Below are 21,921 nucleotides of genomic sequence, written 5' to 3' on the forward strand. Positions count from 1 at the left end.
CATGCTGATATGGCTATACAAGGTAAGTTAGCATCAGAAAGCAGCAGCACAAAGTCTCACGCCTCATGAGTTCCAGGAAAGACTTTAGCCAAAATGGCATTGTACCACGTGCCTTTATATCAGCTGAAATCTATTCTGAGTTCAGTTGTTTTTTCTTCTAATGCATTACACACAAATATCAACAGTCCATATCTACTTTTAAAGAAAGAGAATCCTGGGTAAGTTGTTTTGAGTCAACTGCAGTTACTGGCAGGGTTTTGTAGTGGAAAATAGACTCGTCTGTAGCTCCACACTAATCCTGGGCAGGGTACAAAGAGAAAAGCAGAACTGTGCATGCGCATGAAGAATTGCAGATGAAACCAGGAGACCATGTAAAATCTATAACAACAATAAAGAACACAGCTCAGCTCATGTCATCACCATATGAGCTTATTGTCCTGGGCAGGGGTTCAACAATGGATTTGGCAAAGATGATTCTTTCAGATCAGAATTACATCAATCCACAGCTACAAATATACCGAATAATCTAGCATCAAAGCTGTCAGGGTTGTATTACCCTGCACTTCTGGGTTCTGAGCAGCAGAATACTGCCTGCCTCCTGGATTTTTAACAACAGTGTCTTTTTCACTTGGCTAAGACAGGCAAGAATGTTTGTCCTGACCTTGCTAAGTTGAGAGGTGAATTATCACAGTATGTCTTACCTCCCCTTCAGATCCCATCGCTGAAATGGCAGGGGACAGGGAATCACCTCTGTCCTTGTAATTATGCTACATCAAAGAGACTGGATGATCTGAGAGAATGTCACTGCAAGGCTGTGTCCAGGCAAAAATAAAAATACAGAAGCAAAAATCACGCACTTCTACTGCTTGTATCTGGTGTCAGCTCTGTTATTGGTAGAAACTAGCCTTCCCGTTCCTCTTAGGACTTCACTCTAAGCTAAGGCCTGTAAGTCAAAAGCCAGGCAAGGACAGAGCACAGCATGGTACATCCATCTGTTGGAAGCCAAAGGCTCTCTGAAGCTCTCAGTCTCAGATACCTCAGTGAGTAGAAAGACAAGGTTCCTCCCTCTCACCCCCAGCATGGCAGAGCAACATGCTTTGCGATCTATTTGACAACTCACAAGGATATTACCTATCGAAGTTCTAATGTCTTTGATGCCTTAACTGTTCAGGCAGGACATGCTAAATATCATCTTGCAGAAACTTCTGATACCTACAGGGAGCAAGACCCCTTCTTGACCTTTTCTCTTGCTATTTTGCTGGTTTTGTTCTGTGCTTCTCAGAGGTGTTCCATTCCAAATGCACAAAAGAGGTCAAACTAGCAGAGGTGGCTTGTGCCAAAGGCTTTGGCTTCTACCAAGAGACAATTGAAAAGAACGACATTTGTGCTAGTGACATAGAGCAAAGAGGGACAATACACCTCTTACTCCGATTGATTTACCCACCAACCATCTACGCAAACAAGGATAAAAGCAGCATTTCAGTCTGCATTACAGCAGATGGGCTCTGCATGCTGCACCAGAGAAATAGCTTTACAAAAAATATTGAGCCAGCCTCAAGATCTGGAGAGGATGGGAGAATCAGACAGCTTTTTTATACTGTGCGACTTGAAAATGTCATTTACCTAAAATGCATCTTAGTTAAGATTGTTATCCAATGCTTGGAAGAGAAGAATCATGACAAGCAGGGAGCGTGTTGGAAAATTAATCACTTGAACTAAACCTTTTAGAGTTGTTTTTCTCTCCTCCTTGCAGAAATCTTGGAGGAGACTACTGGTTCTAGGTAGGAGAATAGAAGGTATGTTTCACATCTGTATCTCCTAAAAGCAGAATGGAACTAAAGCCATTAAGCCAAGGCCACTCTGTTTACCAGAGAGCACAAACAAATAGTTCCCAAAGTGTTTCTCCACTCATGGTCACTGACCTTTAATATGCCAAAGTGCAGAGAGGCTGAGCTATTAATTTACAAATCAGATACTGTTGAATGAATACCGACATCCCCAGATGTATTCATGATGTTGAATGCAACCCCTGATCTCCTCCCTGAGAATTAAAAAAGTTCAACTTCATCCAAGTGTCAAGGAGCTAGGAGAAAAGAATCCTTCCAGATGGAGGTTATTGATCTCCAAAAGTGAAGTCTCCATTTTAAATTAAAACCAAAAAGACTGCTTAAAAAAAAAACACCAACAACACCAAAGTAAATAAATAAATAAAATCCTTCAAGGCACAGAAATTCAATAAAGCAGGGATAAAGTCTAAGGCAAATGGAGAAGATTAAACAGAGACTTCACCATCAAATCAGATAGCAAGAAGAAACAAATTGAAAAGCAGGCTAATTACAAACTTCTAATTTTGTCTTCTGTGTACTTAAAATTTTATTGCATACTTATCTGTGGCAAGAAATACATAAAGAAAGGCCTACATTAGTACTAAAGAACGAGCTATATCTGGATATATATCTGTATCTCTATATATTCTTTGTTTATGCAGTTGAGCAACAAGTTTGACAAAACAGAAATTCTGTTTGGACATGTTAATTTTGTTTTTTTCTGCAACATCCTTGAAATACTAATGGTAAAAAGGATAGAGTTAGGTAATGAAGTTCAGACTGTTCTGCTCACCCACTCCTTCCTTCTTCATCTATGGGACACAAAAATGTGATCTGAGCAAACCTAAATGATTCCAATTCAAAAATTAACAACAAAGTAATAAAATCAAACTATATTTTCTTCTTTCTTAATTTGCTCTACTGCTCTTTGGAATTGCCACAGAAAACAGTAGGAAAGGAAGAAATTTAGTCTTTAGGGCAAGTAGAGAACATCTTTACTTTTCTAATACTGCAAACATTCGCAGTATATTATGTGGCAGGTGTTACCACATGCAAAAAAAAAATATAGCAAAAAAGGTACTCAGTAGTACTCTGAAGCAAAAGTATATTAGAAAGGGCCAAAAGCAGAATATTAGATGCCTAAATTATCTATGAAACAACAGAAACAGAATCATCCAGTGCTGAGAATCCAAGACATGGCATAGCCCTACACAGGCTTCCTGATAAGACATGAGGATGAATGGACACAAGCTGGGTGCGATATGCATTTGGTGTTACTCCATAACTTCATCTTGGCTTCACAACTATTTGAAAACCACCACCTCTAGGCCTCCTCTGGACAATCTCCATAGATACAATAAGACTGAGTAGCAAACACAAAACAAGCTTTACTGCACCCTAATGCTCCTTTCTCTTAGCAAGTAACCTTTCTCTGGAGAAGTCAATCCAACCAGCGATGTGTTTAAATCTTGGGCACTGTCTCTAACGCCAAAGGCACATCAACAACGTTAAGCTATCTAACAGTGCCATCTCGTGGCAATATTAAGATGACACTCGATCAACTCAACATTTCAGCAATACACCGCAGCCATTGTACCCATTCAAGACAAAACATTGAAACAAATACCTCTTGTTACATGTATCATGTAAGTTTTACAGTGCATTTTCACCGTTAAGAATGCCATAATGATTTACAAACACGTCTCAGCAGTTGGGAACTGCCAGCCTGCAACTGTCAGAGTCCAGGGAACTGCTTTGGCAGGGGGTTGGACTCGATGGTCTCTAGAGGTCCCTTCCAACCCCTACAACTCTGTGATTCTGTGATGGTATCTATCACCCCCTTACGGAAGGAATCCTGATAGTACCAGAGCCATAGCTCAGCACTAAACAGAAGAGAAAAATCCACCATGGGTGACCTAAACCAAAGGAATTCAGACTAGAAAGTTGAGTGCACTGGTAAACAGAACTAAACTTCAGAATAACTTACTGAGTATGGTGGATTTCCTATTGCCCAACATCTGAAAAACAGAACTGTCAAAAATATTTTTTCTAAAACATGGGCTATGTTTCAAGCAAAACCAATCATTTTTGATACAGCAACCGTGCATGAGACAGCATCAAGACTGATGAACATAATGAAATTTCTAGCCTTAAAATCCATGTGGCTTTTCAGTTTTGGTGGTGTTTTTTTTGTGTTTTGTTTGTTGTTGGTGGTGTTTTTTTTTGAGAGCTATTCAAATCTTTATTTAGTTGACACCCACTCACCCAGATCACTGCTAACACTAATACTCACATTTAACATCTTACTTCTAGACCAGACATGTTTATGCCCATAAGAGCAGGCACTGCCATCCCTCTCATGCACATTTATCTTCTTATCTCCTAAACAGAAATGCCATCATGACAAGACACAACTAAAAGAGTGTACACTCAAATAATTTAAATCTACTATTTTGAAAATCTAAGTCCAATTACTGGAACCTCATTCAAAACTTTGCCAGCTTTCCCAGTACTTTGAGACCATTCTACCCTTGAATAAACAAAGATTTCTTTTCAATAGAATTTTCACTAGGAGAAAAAGATTTTTGTACTTTTTCTATTACATCCTCTTAAGACAGAGAAGATATTACATTTAAATGAATCAGATAACTTAAAGCACAAATAGCAACAAAACAAATAAACAAATATTCAGACTAATTGTTCCATAAGCCCACATTTCTGAAAGAGTATTGTGCAAGCTTGTACTCTCCTGCAGTCTGTAGCCCATGAGTCTGACACTGGTAAACAGGACCTCAGGACACCCAACTCTGGGTCTTTACTGGCTAAAGATGATGTGCATTTGTTTATATCCCCCTGTCTCGCATGGTCATTTATTTACTCATTCATTTTTCTGACTTGATAAATCAACAACCTGAAGATGAATTGATTATGAAGTTAGTACCATAGGAACATGATTAAGGCTGGCACACATTTCAGTGTTCTACTTTTCTTGACAAAAAGTTGCAGTTTCCAAACACAGTTTTTGATTTCAATATGCCTCAGAAACATGGTTTACTGAACAACTGGAGTTAACTGGATATATGATTAAATGCTATGCTGAATCACAACCTAAGGTCCTTCAATAAAACTAGAGTGACAGGGATACATACAAGGAGTATGCAATACAGGCATAACAGACATATTAAAGACATACAGAGAACTTAAAGGCAATTTAAGGCCTATAGCTCACCCTCTTCTGTGTACCAAACTTCTTCAGTGTTAATGAAGTTTATATAATCCCCTGTCCACCACAAGGTTTATGGCAGATTTTTCTGCTAGAAAAGCTCAAATGAAAGCAATTGAAACATCAATTGTTCACTTTGAAAGGAAGGTTACAGCTGTCATTCTGATACCAATGTATGTTGTGGTATCTCTCCTCCATAATGCAGGATGTGGTTTCCATAGAAATATCTTCTACATCAGTATCTACAAGCCCTCCAATTATTTCCTTTTGGTCATCTCATGCAATCCATTAAAATATTTCCTGAGCAGGGAAATAACTAGGCTCAATCACTTAGTAAGAAAAAAAAAGGAAAAGACAATCAGTAAAGAAAAGCTTTATTAAAACAAAACACAAGACAGAGAACATGTGCCTTGCAAAAAAAGCTATATCTTACCTGAAAAATCTCTCTGGTGTTACAAATTATGAACATTCAATTACATTTTTTTTTAAACTAGACTGTGATTTTGCTGTGCTTTGAGAGTACAGTTACGGTATAATTCTGAAGCATTTGATGGCCTTGTCTCCAAAAAAGTCCCAAGGACCTGCTCGCTCCTCTTCTGGATCCTTTGCATTGTTGACTATTGCCTCCACCTTGTCCTGTCGTTCAGGACTCTGAGTTTAGAGTCCTTGCTGCTTCCTATGCCATTTTTTATTTTTATTTTTCCTCCTGTGGCACCTCCTGTCTCTTTCTCAACATCAAGAATGTATTCCAGGCCCTGAAATTAGAATCAAGAACATCAGATTATACAGAAACAACGTAAGCACTGACTTGATTGTAATATAAAAGGCCTATGTCAATCAAGGTCTCCATAAACAAGCAAGGCCAAGAAACTTTGCTGCATTGTTTATATCAAACAGTTCTGCCTATGTTTCTGGAAATGTCAGCATAAAGAAAATTGGAAGTATATGAAGCCTTTATCTGACTGGGTGGGCTCTAGAGCTATGACTACAACACATAATGCAAGAGTGTACACCACAGGGGCCAGCACTGCTATGATTTCCCCAGAAGATTCATGTCTGAAGGAAACAAATTGATTTAATTGTGGTGCAGCAACCAAAACGTGCTGGGGAAACGATCCCTTTGTTTTGCTTCCATTCCTCACTCCTTTTTCTTTATTAAGTGAAAAGCTTCACTGTGATTGTTGTATCAGATATATATTCCTGGAACTAGGCTGAGGCTCCACTGGAACTTGTTGGCTTATCTTAAGCCTTTATCCTGAGGAAAGCTAAGAACAGTCCTGCAGCTCAGTAGTGGCATAAAGCACTTCAGATTGTAAGGAGCTTGGCTTCCTCACTCTAAAGGTGTAATGCTCAAGCCACTGTACAGGCACAGGAAAAAAAACAAGTTCAGTTCAGAAAGCCATTGCATATGGAAACCTTAGGATCTGCTGTATACCAGTTTGGTTATGGTTTGTTTATCTCAGATAGATGATCAAAACAAACACATTAGTGAGAAATGACCTATATTATTTATATTACCACAGACTACTACTGATTAGCTATATAAATCAATGGGCCAGCAGTAAAATAAAACCCACTACTATTTGTGATGATTTCTGATATTTATAAATCATTAATTCACTATGAAGGGAAAAAGGCACTAATGACAAAGCAACTGAACACGGGAAATTTAACACTGCGCTTTCTTCACCTGGTTTGCATCAGATTATCTGTATTTACTAGTTTGAGCATTCTTCACAAAAGAGACCTATCCACCCTCTGGAGAAATGAGAACAGTTCTGCCTCAGAAAGAGTTCAAAGTGAAAAAATCTTAGCAGATTTTCACATACATTTTCATTTAAAAAATTGATGAGAAAAAGCTGCTTGGATGCTACCCCTCCTACCTTGCTTTTGTTAATTAAACAAACCAGGGCAAATGACGACAGTACCACAAAAGACAATTTAATCTGTTTGATCAAGAAACAGCTATCACTGTTCTCTAACAGCTTCCTGACTAGCACTTAAATATTTAAAGCTCCACACTTGAAAGAGTTCCCAAGCCAATCATCTAGCTCTACCACAGAGGTGCATTTTGTAGATGTAAATCTGAATGCTTCCTCAGTTTCTGTGTGGGAATTTATATTTGAATAAGTTGGTAAGTTGTTCAAAATACGTTTTTGCCTCTGTCTGTCTTTTGGTAGCTTCCATCATCCTCACAGTTTAAAATATCACATTGAACAATTGGAGAGAGTCTGTAAGCCCATTTTTTCACTGTTTCGGAAGAATCTTAATGATTAATAACAAGGCACAACTTGCAAAGAACAGCCAAGTGGCACTAAGGAGATCTGATTTTGATTATTACTGGAAGAGAAAGGGAGAAAGAAAGACTAGACAATGCTGAACTGTAGGAAGTTGACTACTGAGACCAAGTGACTGCAGCTGCTCCATTACAAGGGAGCATTTAAACCTCAAGAATCTTATTTTTTTTCCTTACGGTGAACAACTGTACTAGAAAACAAATGACCCTGGGTCTTTCTTAGCATGAAAGTTCTGCTGAATTAACAATCCTTTCATTTATAAAACCCAGAAAATCCATAACCTTCTTCCCTTTCACAAATATGCAGATACTCTGAGCAACTCAGAGAAAAGATTATAAGCAACCACTTGAAATTGATTAAATTAGTGCTCGGAGTGTTTCTGTTTTTGCATTAGCTTCACACTTACGTGTATTCCTAAACTAGTTTAAAACAGCTGAAGTCACTACCTTGCAGATTCTGCAATTAGGATCATACAATCATGTTAAACAATTTCTGTTTCTCCAGTCAGCCCTGGGAGAAAAATGTCACTACGTTCATTTTACTGGGGGTATTTGCTGTAAGTTAACCTCTCCTTTTTTCAAACTATTAGAATTAACTCAATATGAATGACTGCAGCTATGGGAGTTTGATTTTTATAGATTCATGTATACATCCATGATAGATTCATGGATGTATACATCCATTATAGATTCATGTATACATACTTTGTGTATAAGCACATTCAAACTGAAGTATCATAGTCCTGCAGTTTATCTGTATTGCCACTAGATGCAGCCACATAACCTTGCAAAACTAAAAACTCTAACCTCAAGGTTACAGAACATTTTTGGAATACCTAGGATTGTAAAATTCTCACAACAGCTTTTAACATTATTCATTCCCAAGACTCGGAAAAACACAACGTAATACAAGCAAAGCTTTCTTTTAAATAATTCTGTTCCAAAGCATTGGAAAGCATCACTAGTATTGACAGCAATCTAAGAAATCACAGCAGAATAAGACTGATCTATTTCTGTGGTTGTTGCCATAGATCCAGACTGGAGCTGACAATGTTGATTTACATCGTGTTTTTCCTTCTGCACAACAGAACAAGTAGGAATGAAGCACCATGTTCCCAAGTGATATTATATATTCAACTGAACCTGCCCACATGCAACAACAGGTAAGTGCACAACTCCAGTGGCTTCCATACTATGCTACATTATGCTCCTCTTTTTTGACCCTACACCACAGCTCCAGAAACATAAATTTCTCCTTGCATGTATGGCAAGCAGCACGATTCCTGGAAAGCACATGACTCCTGCACTCAGAAAACATTTCTGCTTTTTCTACTATCTGCTATCAGACAGCACAAAGCCCTGGAAAAATTCTTGTTATTTCCTCACCAGGGCTACGTAGGCCTAACTCTGCCTTTAGGACAAAGCAAAACTAGGGACACCCTTCCCTAATTTTACCAGGTATTATCTATTCTGTGCTCTCAATTGGTAATTTCCTGGGTGCATAATTTGCACATTACAAACACACAAGCAGATTCCATAGGTAAATAGAAATAGCACCTCTATCACACACTGTTTTAAAACACTATTTTTTATTGAGGGTTGATTTTCTACTGAAGACAGATGAAGTAAAAACTGTTCAGCACATTCAGAGTAAAGAAAAGTGCTGCCTGGTGAGCTGTGCACCAGAGTGGAGAATATAATTTAAAAAGCAGGCTTATATTATGTATTTAAGTACTAAGTTCAGTGGCTTCTACTCTATTTTACTACAAACATCCCACCACAGTTCACAATCTATTTATCAGACAGACTCACTCCTGTTCCTACTACCCCCACCTCCCATCCTGCCATTTCTGGTTTACAGTTTCTCTTTTCCTTCTTTTTGTAGATAGAAATACATAGTTTCTGTCCCCAGGGCAGATCCCAGGCCACACATGTATTTTTAACTGACAGCCACTCTGGTGGAATTATATTTACCTGTGTTTTGAGTTGTTTCTCTTTGTTTATTGTTGCTATTGTTTTGTTGGAGATGGCAAAAAGAAGAATGAAAAAAGAAATTACACACTCTCCTCTAGGATCTGCTTTCTTTTTGATGATCTGATCATAGTTCTCAATTGCCATTAACAAACTGAACTGAGCAAGATGGATTAAAGGAGAAAGGAACACCAGATTTGTTGTTTTCAAGCAAGAGGAACATAAATATAATGGCTTCAGAGAAACTCAGCCTAGGGCAAAATTCTGGCTTGACTCTCCTGTGGGGTTATGCAGGCAAGATGAAACACAACATTTCAGCTAAAGGTCCCCAAGCCAGACAAAGCAGGATAGATGTGGGAAGGGGTGGGAGCAATTTGCTCTGCAGCACTCCTTGCTCTGCACTTACAGTAGACAATGTGTGCCCTTCGTCTGGAATCTAATGCTGATCACAGTTTGTGTGCAGGCAGCAGAGGGGCCTGCCTGGATCCCCAGGCCAGCTGAACAGATTGCATCAACCAGATCCCCATATGAACTGTCAAAAGGGCTTCTACTCTGTTACTGTCTTTTATGAAGTAGGCAGAAAATGCTCCCAGCAAGAGGGATTTACCCTGCAGGAGAGTACTTTGAATCTTCCAAAAGCCATAATGAAAATGTTTGTGTTTCCATCCAAGAATGGTGCTGGCAACAAATTGAAGGTAATTAAGCACACTGCCCACTGGCCTTATAAATTTATCCTCTATAGTAATTTCAGAGAAACAATCCCCTCTCCACAACCCAGACATTGTGCTGTGCAACAGGAGTTTTTTGAGGGGTTGATTTCTAACCTGCTCTAAGTCACTATAATGAGAGTTACAGACACTTTATGCTATGACTGTGCTTTGCTCAGTCCCTCTCAGATTCTTTGTAGTTCAACTTCATTAGCTCATAATTTCTAAGAAATATCCTGCTTACTGAGAAAAGACCAGTGAACTGGAATGCACACTCAATAGTTTCTCTATTAGCAAACTACACAGACACTACCCTTTATCACCTAACCTTTGATTTTAATTCATATTTTCATATAACTAACACGGCCACATTCACACTGTTTAACTTACTTCCTGAAAGGGATGACTCCATCTGAATTTTTAACCAGATATTCACTCGCTGGCTCCAATCTCCAGGTGCTTCCACCTCCCAGAGTCGCTTCTGCTCCTCAGGATATGTCTGCAAGAATTTCTGGCAAACTAAACAGGAAAAATCAAAAGGTAAAAAAGCATGAATGAGTGAAAAGTACAGTGGAAGAGAGTGTATTCAACCCTGGAATAATCCTCTGAGACCTACTTCCATTAGTTCCTTTTCTTCTCTCTTCTCATCTTCCTTTTTCTTTCAGGTGATGGTTTTAGAAAAAAAAACCCAACATGGAACGGCCCAGACAAAAACTGCTGAATTCTGTCTATCTGCTTCAGTTTAGACTATTTCCTGGTGAGCACTGAAATTCTGCTAAGACTTCTGCAGGGCCTGCATCACAGAATTCTCTCCAGAAACATAGTAGGCTTTAAGTTAACAGTAGCGTGTGTTCTTTTGCCCTTAGCGCTCTGAAATGAAAGGTGCCTCAGTATCTTCCAGCTTTAACATTCATGAATGCTTCTTTATTTTCTATTTACAGACAAAAATTTCATATCAGATTATTTCTGCATCAATACCACTTTCCATTCTACTACTACACTCCACTGTTGTGGTTTATTTATTTCTTCGTACTGGGAAAACAGAAATTACAGAGAACGAACAGAGGAATAACATGGTTACATGTGTCAGATGAATGACTGTCTTTAGAAACTGTATTTCCACAGATCCCTACCACTACCTGTACACTGAGAGATTATTATAATTTGAATATACAATCATTTTTAGGTGTACTTATCTTATTAAACTGAAATTTGTTTTATATAGCAGTTTCCCTAGGAAGTGTGCAAGTCTGCAGAGCTAAGAGGAAGAATATGTTACAGGACATAGCTGAGAAAATAGTTGAGCTACTTGAGAAAATGTAATGGGCATTTTTACACTTTCCATAAGCAGCATTCCCTCAGATTAAATTAAATAAATTAATTTAATACTACTCTTCCAAAAGAGGGGTCAGGCGCTGGAATGGGCTGCCCTGGGAGCTGGTGGAGCCACTGACCCTGGAGATGTTCAAGGAACATTCAGACACTGTATTGAGGGACATGGTTACTGGTGATAGGTGGATGGTTGGACTGGGTGATCTTTTCCAAGGCTTTTTCCAACCTTGGTGATTCTATTATTCTAAGAAATTCTACCATCTTTAATAAGATAACAATCTGTAAACAGGAATATACGACTGCTGTACTCCACCACACCGCAGCATTTTTTTAAGTGGGTCTTTTATCTTCAACATTCAGTTGAGTTTAACAATGGGAGGTCAAAACCCTAACTAGTACATACACATTCTTCATACAGCAATGAACAGAACACTGTCATTAACTTTATCCAAAGATATCCAAGCTAAATCAATCACTTCAATACAAGCTACTGAAAGTAACATATCAAAATAGAGATGCTTGCTAAATGGCTTTTTACTTTCTTTCAGGCCTCCATAGCACATTTTCAAATCTATTTCTATTATACTGTATCTTATTATACAATTATATATAGCATGCTAACAAAAACTGATTTAGAGGATCACTTTAGAGTAAAAGGTTGCAATCTTGAGTTCAAGTACAAGATTGTAATGCCAGTGAAAAGAGGCAACTCCAACATAAGCAATATGTATTCAACATTTAACTTACAGTACTAGTATTTTCATAGAGATCCTCCCCCCCCAAAAAAAAAACCATTAGAACATGAGACAAGTCAAATTTATTCATGATCAGCTCAGAACTTAACCGAGATGAAAAGCACAGTCTCACAATATATTGCTAGCATTAACACACACACACACAATACAGCTTTCTGATCCATAATATCTGAACCATTGATGCCTGCCATAGGAAAAATTGTTTTTACTGGGCAAAGAGAAAGAACGTTGGAAATATTATTCTTTTCTGAATTGAGAAATATCAGTGCATTAAGAACTCCTAGTGTATATTCCATGCATTCAGAGGCACATTCTGGCCATAGATACAGTAAAAATTGTGTTGACATGCACAAGGAAATGGATGCAAAGTCATAAATCAACAGGAAAGTCCTCCTAAAAATGACAGCAAGGACTCCATACCATACAGAGACTAACTTTTATAGAAAAACATCTCTCTGAAGAAGAAAGGTTTACCAATAATGCTCTCAGAGATATTTCCTGTAAATTTTACTAGCAAAAACAGAAATCCAAGCTGAACATGGAGAAGAACTAAAACTTCTTATCAATCTTGTAAAAGTGACAAATGTTTAAAGATTGCCAGTGATGTATTGATAAGACTGCATACATGAGCAGAACTCAGGTGTGTGGTTTGTTGCATGTAATTTTATTTTTTTTAACAAATGCAGCATCTACAGGAGCACTATGTGCATAGTGTAGGCTTGACATCTTCCAGTTCTCTATTGTGTAAACAGGACTGGTAAGTCATCATCTAGAGCACTGGTATAGTTTTGTTTCTCATAGACAGTGAGATGAATGTGAAATGTTGAAGAGGCAGTACACATTCTCATTGTTTTACATAAACATTGTCCTACCTTTCTTCCGGAAATTCCAGATATCTCTAGAAAACTAACGATGATAAAAACAGTTCAGTTCAGACAAGTGTACTAAACACACAGTTAAGAAAATCCTACCATGACCATGCTGAAATTTATACATTATACATGACCCTTACTTAATGTTTCCACATCAAACAATTTACCTTGATACATGGCAGCAGAAATAGGGCAGCTGATCCCTAAGGCATCCTCAGCTTTGAAAGACTGACAGAAATCACGCAGCATTTTCATCCCCAGGCCACTTCTTCTGTACTTTCTCTGTACAAATATGGTGTCCAAAACTGGCAGCAAGTAACACTGACTGGTAGTACCATCACATAGACTCCCTGAAAAGATACAGTAAAAAAATACATTAATTTGAAAACAAAATTGCTTTAATATTACATTAATATTACATTGGATATAATATTTGACATCTTCTTATTTTCTTGGGTAAATTGCATGAAGATCTCCTTGGTTTTCTTTCTTATCACCTACTAGCATACTATCCAGTCCAGTTTTCAGTGTCCCCAGTCATGACACTTTCATCACTTCTCTAAGACCTATTTCACAGAAATAAATGTTAGAATGGCATTTCCTAAATTCCAGTACAAGACTTTTAATATAATCCACTTTTCTTTATCACAACCCCATAACAAAATTAAACTAAGGTCTACTTCTGTTCTTTAAGACTGCGTCGAGTAACTTTCGCTGATATTTGTGAAGCCTGACTTTGATTATCCTGTTTCCAGGATACCAGTTCAGCAAAGCACACACGAATACATTTAATTCTAGACTCTGATTTGTCAAGGCTGTAGCTCTCCATTTTAGCAATAACCCACGTCACACACATTCTCAGTCATACAACAAGAATATGTAACTTCATAACCAACCCCCATTCATGTTCGGGCCTGGTCCACCCCTGCATAATCCAAGTGCATGCTTAACTTCAAACACATGTTCAAGCACATTGTTGGTTTGTGGTGGTGTTTATAACCTTTCAATATTTGTAACACATGATGGGTAGTTGTTCTTTTTTCATGAGCCAAGAAATTGAGTGTATCCCCAGTCCCATTGTTAGCTGAGAGCCCAACAGAGATGTGGTATTCCAGCAGTATTGCACCATACAGCGTAAAAACGGGACAAACTTCTCATGAAGTCAATAGCTTTAAGAATTCCTGCATGTTGCAAGTGACTTTATAAGCTTGTTATTAACTCATATAGGCTGTCTCCTATAAATCCTTAGGAGACTGCCGTGGTAGCAAATCCAGGAGCTGAGTGATTTATGTCTGTGCTCCTAATTATGTTGAGAAGATGACAAAAAACTTGTAGCATCTAAAGGCATTGTGAATACAAAAAAAAAAAAAAAAAACCATGAAACCATTCTTCACCTTCTCCCTGGAAGAGTTATAGCCTACAGACATTTGAAATAAAATAAACAAATAAACAGAAACCTTTGGAATGAAATGTTTATTCTAATTCCAATCCAATAGCAAAGGGATTATAACAAGCTAACAGTGGTCCAGAGGAGACTACTAGGGTCTCATGCATTTTATTTAAAGGTATATTTCATTGCTGAAACACACATACTAAATTCTGAGGTGAGGGAAGAAACAGGAAAAATATGGACACTGGCAATGGGGATGCAAGTATTCATACAGTTTGCCCTTTGAAAGCCTTTGATCTGCTTGGTTAGGTCACAAATGCCAAATGACCAACTTATGAGGCAGCAAAATTGTAAACAGAAATTATAAGGGCAGGAAAGCAGACAGTCATTAGCATTCCCAAAGAGCCACAAACCAGAAAAAAACAACAAGGTTGAGCATACTGCTTCCCTGCTGAACAAGCTGACTTGGCACACACGTGTTTGGACAGGCCCTCTGCAGCCTGAGTGGCTACGGAAAGGGTGGGGATGATTTCTGCTGAATAGAACCTAAGGGTCAATCCATTGTGTGAATTTGTATGTGAGAATGTGTATGTGCCTCCAATAAAATCAAATGAATTCATGTCTTGACTGGTATGTAGTCATTTAATTTTTATTACAGCCAGAAACTTCAATCTACCTCAGAAACACACATTAAAAACATTATTGTTAGAAAACACATGGGAGAGAAAAACAATTATTCAACAAGATTCCAGCTAATTGTCTGCCCAGTTAGTTTCAATTCTGGTAACTTTTTTGCATACAAGAAAAAGTATGCAACTCACGAGAAATACAGTTGTTTTAGGGATTTATTTCTAGAGAATACCCATTTTGTGATTGTAGCTCACGTAACCACTTCCCAAAACAATCTGAAAGAGAATTTATTAACACCCAAATGCTTCAAAAATGATATCTGTTTAAGTGTTTGATACTGCCTTTCAACGAACAGCCCTCAAGTTTCATGGCAGTGTGCTTTGTTAACTGAAAAATAAGTCAAAAATAGGATCTGTCTCTTCTGGCCCAATGTAAAAACTGGCTCAAGGCTTCTCACAGGGGACATGGCTGTCTTTGTGTTCTTGCCTACAGAAAATTATAAACTAAGAGTAACCTGAAGACATTGCAAAGTTATGTATGTAGGCCCTCATGATACTGGGATGGAGAGATGGGAAGTGGGAATGGACAGTGAATGACCTCACACCAATCAGCAGCCACACATCACATCCATTTTCCAAAGCTCGATACCAAAAAATGGTTTTGTTACACTCGATTCTTAAGCAGACTAAGACACTCCTGGCTGGCTCAGAGCACTCTCAAACCTCCTCACTGATTTATTTGCACAGCCTTCTACATTCTCCTGACTGTTGCACATTAATGTGAAGGTAGTAAAAATCCATTTTCTGTAATTAATAACCTACAGTACATAAAAATAAAAGGTTTTCAGGGAATAACAGTCACTTTGCACAAAATGAAGTATCAACAACCACAGTCATTAATCCTACACCACTACAAAAAAAAACACATTATTTCAGAGGTTTACACACAGATTTAGAGGGCGCCAATAAAAAAATTTGAAAGAAATACCTGCAAGAAATATAAAACAAATCTCAAAACTGAAATATCTGCATGAGGGCTTTCTGCAAAGTATTTCACGTGTTGCAGGCTGCCATTTGCAAAGTAAGGCACAAGGACAGGAAACGAATTTCCTGTTGTACCTTTAAGTAGCTACATTCAGTGAGGTCTAACTCATCAGCTGTCTAATATGGAAGCCGCTGACATAGATAAAATTGAAGACATTTATCTTGGCACGTGACAAAGTGTCTTATCAGCCTCATTAGTGGCTTAGTATGTCTCATCAATCTTTAGTACACCCAGTGGTAAATGCTGCATGCCTGTCATTGGATAGGAATAGGCACATACCGGAGAGGTTAGGGTGATGATCTGTGTAGTCATGAATAAATTTTGTTTTAATAAAGGTGTCTAATGTTCACGAAATCTGATAGCCTTGAAGAATGAGTCTTCTGTTTATCTACACAACAGGTGTAGGACAACCAGTGTCAGCAGTTGCCAAACTGTCTCAAGACACTGCTTAAAGTCACTGCGTCTCTGAGCAATGTGAGTGCTCAAAACCATCTGTCCCTTTTTAACTAGACTACCAAAAGAGATCCAGTTAGGGTTGTTCAAAAGATGGATGCATGTGTCGAACTGAACCAAAATCACACAGTTCATTTTGTACAGTATTGTCAAGCTGGTTAACTGAAATCAATGATGTCCACTGAAAATTTAGCTTGCATAATGGCACACTAGACCTGTAGCAAAGATAAAAGAGACTCCCTCCTCCTTGGTCACCACTTCTATGATTCACACAGAAAATCCGTGTTTGAGATAACTATGCTCCACAGATTTGTTCTGGCTTATTTGACCCCACTGAAGCATTGTTTTTTTTTTTGTCATACTTTAGATATTGGAAAATCCACGGATGAAAAAAACAGTTGAACACAACATCAGCATGAGACTCTCAGTTACCTACTAGAGAAAATAAAACACAGAGAACAGTCAGGGAACTGCACAGTACGGGAACAAAGGAAATCAGAATCATTTAGAGGGTACAGAAGAAAATAATTTATTTCCAGGACAGGAGGCTGTAACAGGTTGAGTGCAAAGTAATGTCTAGTCCATAAAGCTGCTCCTGATTAATGTTCAAAGCAGAATAGTAAGAAGAGGGAAGTAGAACTTGCTAAAAAAGAAAAAAACCTAAAACAACTTTGTGAAATATGATTTATAAGAGGAGATACTTTACTTAACTTGTTTCCAGAATAATAAATCCATAGCTCTTCAATAAAGCAGAGAGAATAGGATCAGCCAGAGCATGGCAGATGTGAAATTGAAATCACAGAACTTCAGAAAGCAGAATTATTTTCCAAATGCATACAGAAAATAGAAGAAAGGGGCAAAAGCAATCAGTTTCAAGCTTCCCAAAAAGGCCTTGGCAAAACACTGTGTATTTTGTGACACAGGCCAAAATTTACAAACATAGCTGCCCAGAGAAAAAAAGCAACACAAGACAATGCTGACAAAGCTGGACTCGAAGAGCTTGTGTTTTATGTGGACCTGGTTTAAAACTCTTAATTTACTCAAACATTTTCAACTTTGTTAATACTCCACTCACAAAAGACTACTGTGCAAATTTATTTTACTGATGCATTAATCATTACAGAAAAGGAACGTACACGTTTCTTTCCAAAAGCTTTGCTGAGAAGTACGGACTTAAAGGAAAATGCACTGTGGTAACTGAAGTGTTTGCCAATTATGAAGCAGCTCATAAGCATATTCACAGATACATATGCAAGATTCCTTAATCACAGGCTGAGAAATGACTTTTTAATTGATAGAACAGTAGCACTGTATCATAACGGTTGATGTACAGCTGTATCTCTGTATGAAGAAGGATTTTACATATCCCAAGATATCCCAAGCTGAAGAGCAGAACAGCTCTTGTGGCTGCTGCCCTTTGAGACACTATCAGAGAAGGTGCCTTCATACTGTCCTCTGGAGGCTAAAGCAGCTGACATCTGCACAGCTCTCAACCAATTTCTAATTCTCCCCTTTTTGACAGATGGCTACTGATTGCTGACTCCAACAATACATCTACCTCCAAAGATACCAACTTCATCATCCTTCAAACCAGGAGCACCACGCCTGGATAAACCATGCCAGGACTGATCTGTTATATACATGTTCCTCTACAGAACCTAACCACTGCTCCTTCCACACCCACTACCACTTCTTGCCTGGTACACTGTCTTCCCACAATGAACTGTGCTCCTTTCTTCCAGATCATTCTTTCCAAGATGCAGTTCTCCATTCTGTGAGCAATCCTTGCATTCTTTGTTCATAGATATGCAACCTTCTTGTTGGTTGTACCAAAGCATATTTTATTTGAATACACTAGGACCTTAGATCACTCACTGTAACTGAGAATAGAGTTTGGAACTGTAATGTTAAAATGACATTAATATGGATGGCTTCCAAATTCTGGGAAGGTTTGTTCCCCAGATTCACTCTGAGAGAGATTCAATATAAAAATGCAAATGAGAGCCAGGATTATTTATACTAGAAGATAAACAAAAGTATTACATTTCTAGCTATCAGGAGCTAATGGGAACATGCCTCTAAAATGACCTTACCTTTCATCTTCACCGAGTAAAAGGCAACAGCTTCACCATTTCTCCAAAGTATCTTGGCACACTCAGTGGCAGAGTGAGGTAGAAAGAACACACCATTAGCTGAATTCCCTTCCGGCATTCCAAAAATAATGTAGTTTAGAACAAAGAGGACAATTCTTTCTCCAAATGTCTGGACCTTAGCAAAGAAACAAAAACAGACCAAGGAAAAATGAAGCAGAAAACTGTGTTTTGCCTTTCATGAACAGTTTCAAAATTAAAGAGGCTGTGAGGAAAGTGGTCAGGGAACACAGGGAAGATGCCTCATGAATTGTTTCATATTGAATAATAAAAACAGTTCTTCCCAGTGTTCCACCCTCCATCCAGAGGGCACAGAATAAGTTACAAACAAGTTATAAAGCTTGACATATCTCCTGTTGTCACAGAGAAGAATTTGTAAGCACCAGGAAAAGTCTCTTGCGTGGAGTCACAGAGAACCAGTCACAGATTTGGAAACAAGATCAAGGTAATCTAATCCTATCCAAAAGGGAAATAAAGCCAGGGTTCAATGAGCTATCCCCAATCACCTCTTCACTACTACATGTCCTGCCATGCCATCAAAGAACTTCAGTGGGCCAGGACCTCACTGAACAAGGCAATATAGAAAAGAATAAACACAGAGTCTGTCCCAAGAAGCTTATAATCTAGGCTTAACAACAGAAGCAATTAGCTTTTATAACACGCTTCTTTGGATAACCAAGACAGGCAGATGGAAGAATACAAAGCACAGTATATTGGTCATCAAGGCAAACGTGGTGCCAACATTACACTGAAAATGAAAATGAGTGCTTCCAGAAATAATAACAATTCAACTCGCAGCTATGGGATAGAAGGGGCAAGTTTTTTGTTTTCAGGTATTGTTTCATTCTCTCTCAACACAGCAGATTCTGAAATACCTGTATGTTTATGATTTTGCCCCAAGTTCTACCTTACAAGGATTTGCATCTCAAAATCTCTCCAGTTCAGTTCCCCACAAAAAAACAAAAACAAAACAAAACAAAAAAACTCTAAAACAAAAACAAACAAACAACAAAAAAAAAACAACCTGAACTAATTAATTCTGTGAATATTTAACCTTTATGTATAGAAGGTACTAAGGAAAGATGACATAGGATCAGAATCATTAAAGACAGAAGCTGGACATAGAAATTTGGGTATTAAATATAACTGAAGTAATAGCCTCATGGTAACACAAGGCTCACACTCTTAGTTGAAAACAGATCACAGGCTATATGAACCTCAGATTATGAAAATGTAGCTCTAAGATTATAACAAGATCATTTCCTTGTAAAAAGAATTGCATATATAAAATCTATAAATAACATACGCTTTACGAAGTGAACACAGTACAAGCATTATCAGAGGCAAAACAATTTCATAAATAATTATATAAGACTTCGTTCCAAAAAGTAGTACTGCTCCCATCAGACTGTCAGTCAAACAACACTAATGTTAAAAATATTGCATTAGCAGTACTCTTATTTATTTGATTACTCCTCTAGCTGGCATTGAGGGTCAACTAAAATCAAGTGCAAATAAATCCCACAGAATCACAAAGTGCATACAGAAAACTGTTTACAGAGGGCTAATGTGCATGTCTCTCTTCAGTGGGAAACATAAAGTAAATGGTGAGCCACATCCCCCAGATCTCACAGGTTATATAAAGAATGAGCTATAGGAGAGCAAAGACCATTACTTATGTTTGCTTCAACTGGGAATGTCCAGGGCAAAGTCAAATGTTTATAAATCATCCTCACCGAAATCAACCCATCTCTAGAAGGGTCAGCTGTTTTTACAACATCTTCAACAGGCCACCATCGCTGGTTCACATAAAGTGCCAGAACTACGAAAAGAAAGAGAGGAAGATGTGAACTACAATTACATACAAGTCTGATTTTAAGCCACTCCACACGCAGCCCCGGATCTAATTTTCCCTCTAGCTGACTCTAGTTTGATCTGCTGTGAGACAGTAGAACAATTATTATATTTCAATTTCCCCTCCACACCCCGTGGTATCCAATTTTCAGTTCTGCACACAAAACAGACACCAAGATAAACCACCTGAAGATAATATTCCTCAGAAATTGAAGCAACTTTGGTATGACAACCTGTGCACCATATGAATAAAGCATTTCCTGCACAGTATCTGTTCAGCAGCCTATTAAGTTTTGGACAAAGAGAGCTGTCTGGCTAAAGATTACATTACTGAATTTTCTGTCAGCCTCTGCCTCCTGTCCACATGCATAAATGGCAATAATGGCAGCTATGCAAGGAAAGTACAAAAGTTTTCATATCCACCATATCAAGCAGCTTTTCCACACGGCTAAATTTGTATTTATCCATACCTTTAAATCTCTGCATGGACAGAAGTTCAGACACATGCTGAGAGGACAGATACACACTTGCAAGTCACAATTTCAGGAGAGTTCAAGAACCCTGGTATCTTAATTGTCTTGAGACAAAGTGGCACACAACTCTACAATTCTTATACAAAATGAAACAACGAAGCAAGTACAAGGCACAGAGCAGCATGGAGTTAGTCCTCCTCCAGCCCTAAGGGAGAGCACTGTCCTCTGGTTCTCTAAGCTATCCAAATAAGGACAAATATGAGAAAGTTAAAAACCATCTGCCAGCCAGAGACAAATTTACACATAATGAAGTGAAATGACTTTAATAGGATTCATCATTCACCTGTTTTAGCCTCAGGTTATACAAATATCTCTGATGTGCAAAGGTTAGTTTCCCTCTTTGATTCAGAATTTACCAGCTCCCTCTGGCTTTCAGGCTTGAGATTCTGCTTAGCTAACTTATATTTTAAATCAATTATTAATGCATGTGCCAAAAAGCATTACACTTTGCATACTGGTTTAACAATGAAGAAAGTATTGCACGCAAGGGCAGATGCCTGCTTACAGCACCAGATCCAAAATTCATTAAATATTATGCACTAACTTGCATGGGAGTTTCACACTTTTTCTGTGATGGATTAAATCTGTTCCCTCAGTCCCTTTCTCAGCTCTCAAACGCAAGCAGCCACTGCTGCATTACACATCTATGACACAGGTCAGACAAAGGGGACATAATGGGTGAAACTCTGACTTGAATTGGAGCAGCACAAAGTCCAGAGATGCCCAACACACACATTAAAGGCCAGAAAAGTTTGAAAAAGCTTTGATGAAATAAGGAAATGTATAATCACATCCTATGGAGTTGCTTTTATAGAGCATTTACTGTGCTATTCAATAATTTAAATGTGTGGAGGGGGAACACTAGTTGACATAGCAACTGTCACG

The 21,921-nt window shown here is 38.2% G+C and overlaps 1 protein-coding gene across 1 annotated transcript in view; it reads right to left on the reverse strand.

Annotated features, from left to right (window-relative positions):
- Positions 1 to 5,058: 5,058 nt before the first annotated feature.
- FAM169A (family with sequence similarity 169 member A) overlaps positions 5,059 to 21,921 on the reverse strand; it is a 34,609-nt gene continuing 17,746 nt past the window's right edge. Inside the window, exons 4-8 of the mRNA XM_065734327.1 lie at positions 20,386 to 20,471; positions 18,593 to 18,767; positions 13,150 to 13,332; positions 10,414 to 10,542; positions 5,059 to 5,804 (exon numbers count right to left, since the gene is read on the reverse strand). Coding sequence (XP_065590399.1) covers positions 5,785 to 5,804; positions 10,414 to 10,542; positions 13,150 to 13,332; positions 18,593 to 18,767; positions 20,386 to 20,471 — 593 coding nt within the window. The 3' untranslated portion in view covers positions 5,059 to 5,784. The remainder of the gene's footprint in view (positions 5,805 to 10,413; positions 10,543 to 13,149; positions 13,333 to 18,592; positions 18,768 to 20,385; positions 20,472 to 21,921) is intronic.

Source organism: Cyrtonyx montezumae, unplaced genomic scaffold, assembly GCF_038088225.1.
Source record: "Cyrtonyx montezumae isolate F1298 unplaced genomic scaffold, pur_monq_1.0 scaffold_17, whole genome shotgun sequence".
NCBI lineage: Eukaryota > Metazoa > Chordata > Aves > Galliformes > Odontophoridae > Cyrtonyx > Cyrtonyx montezumae.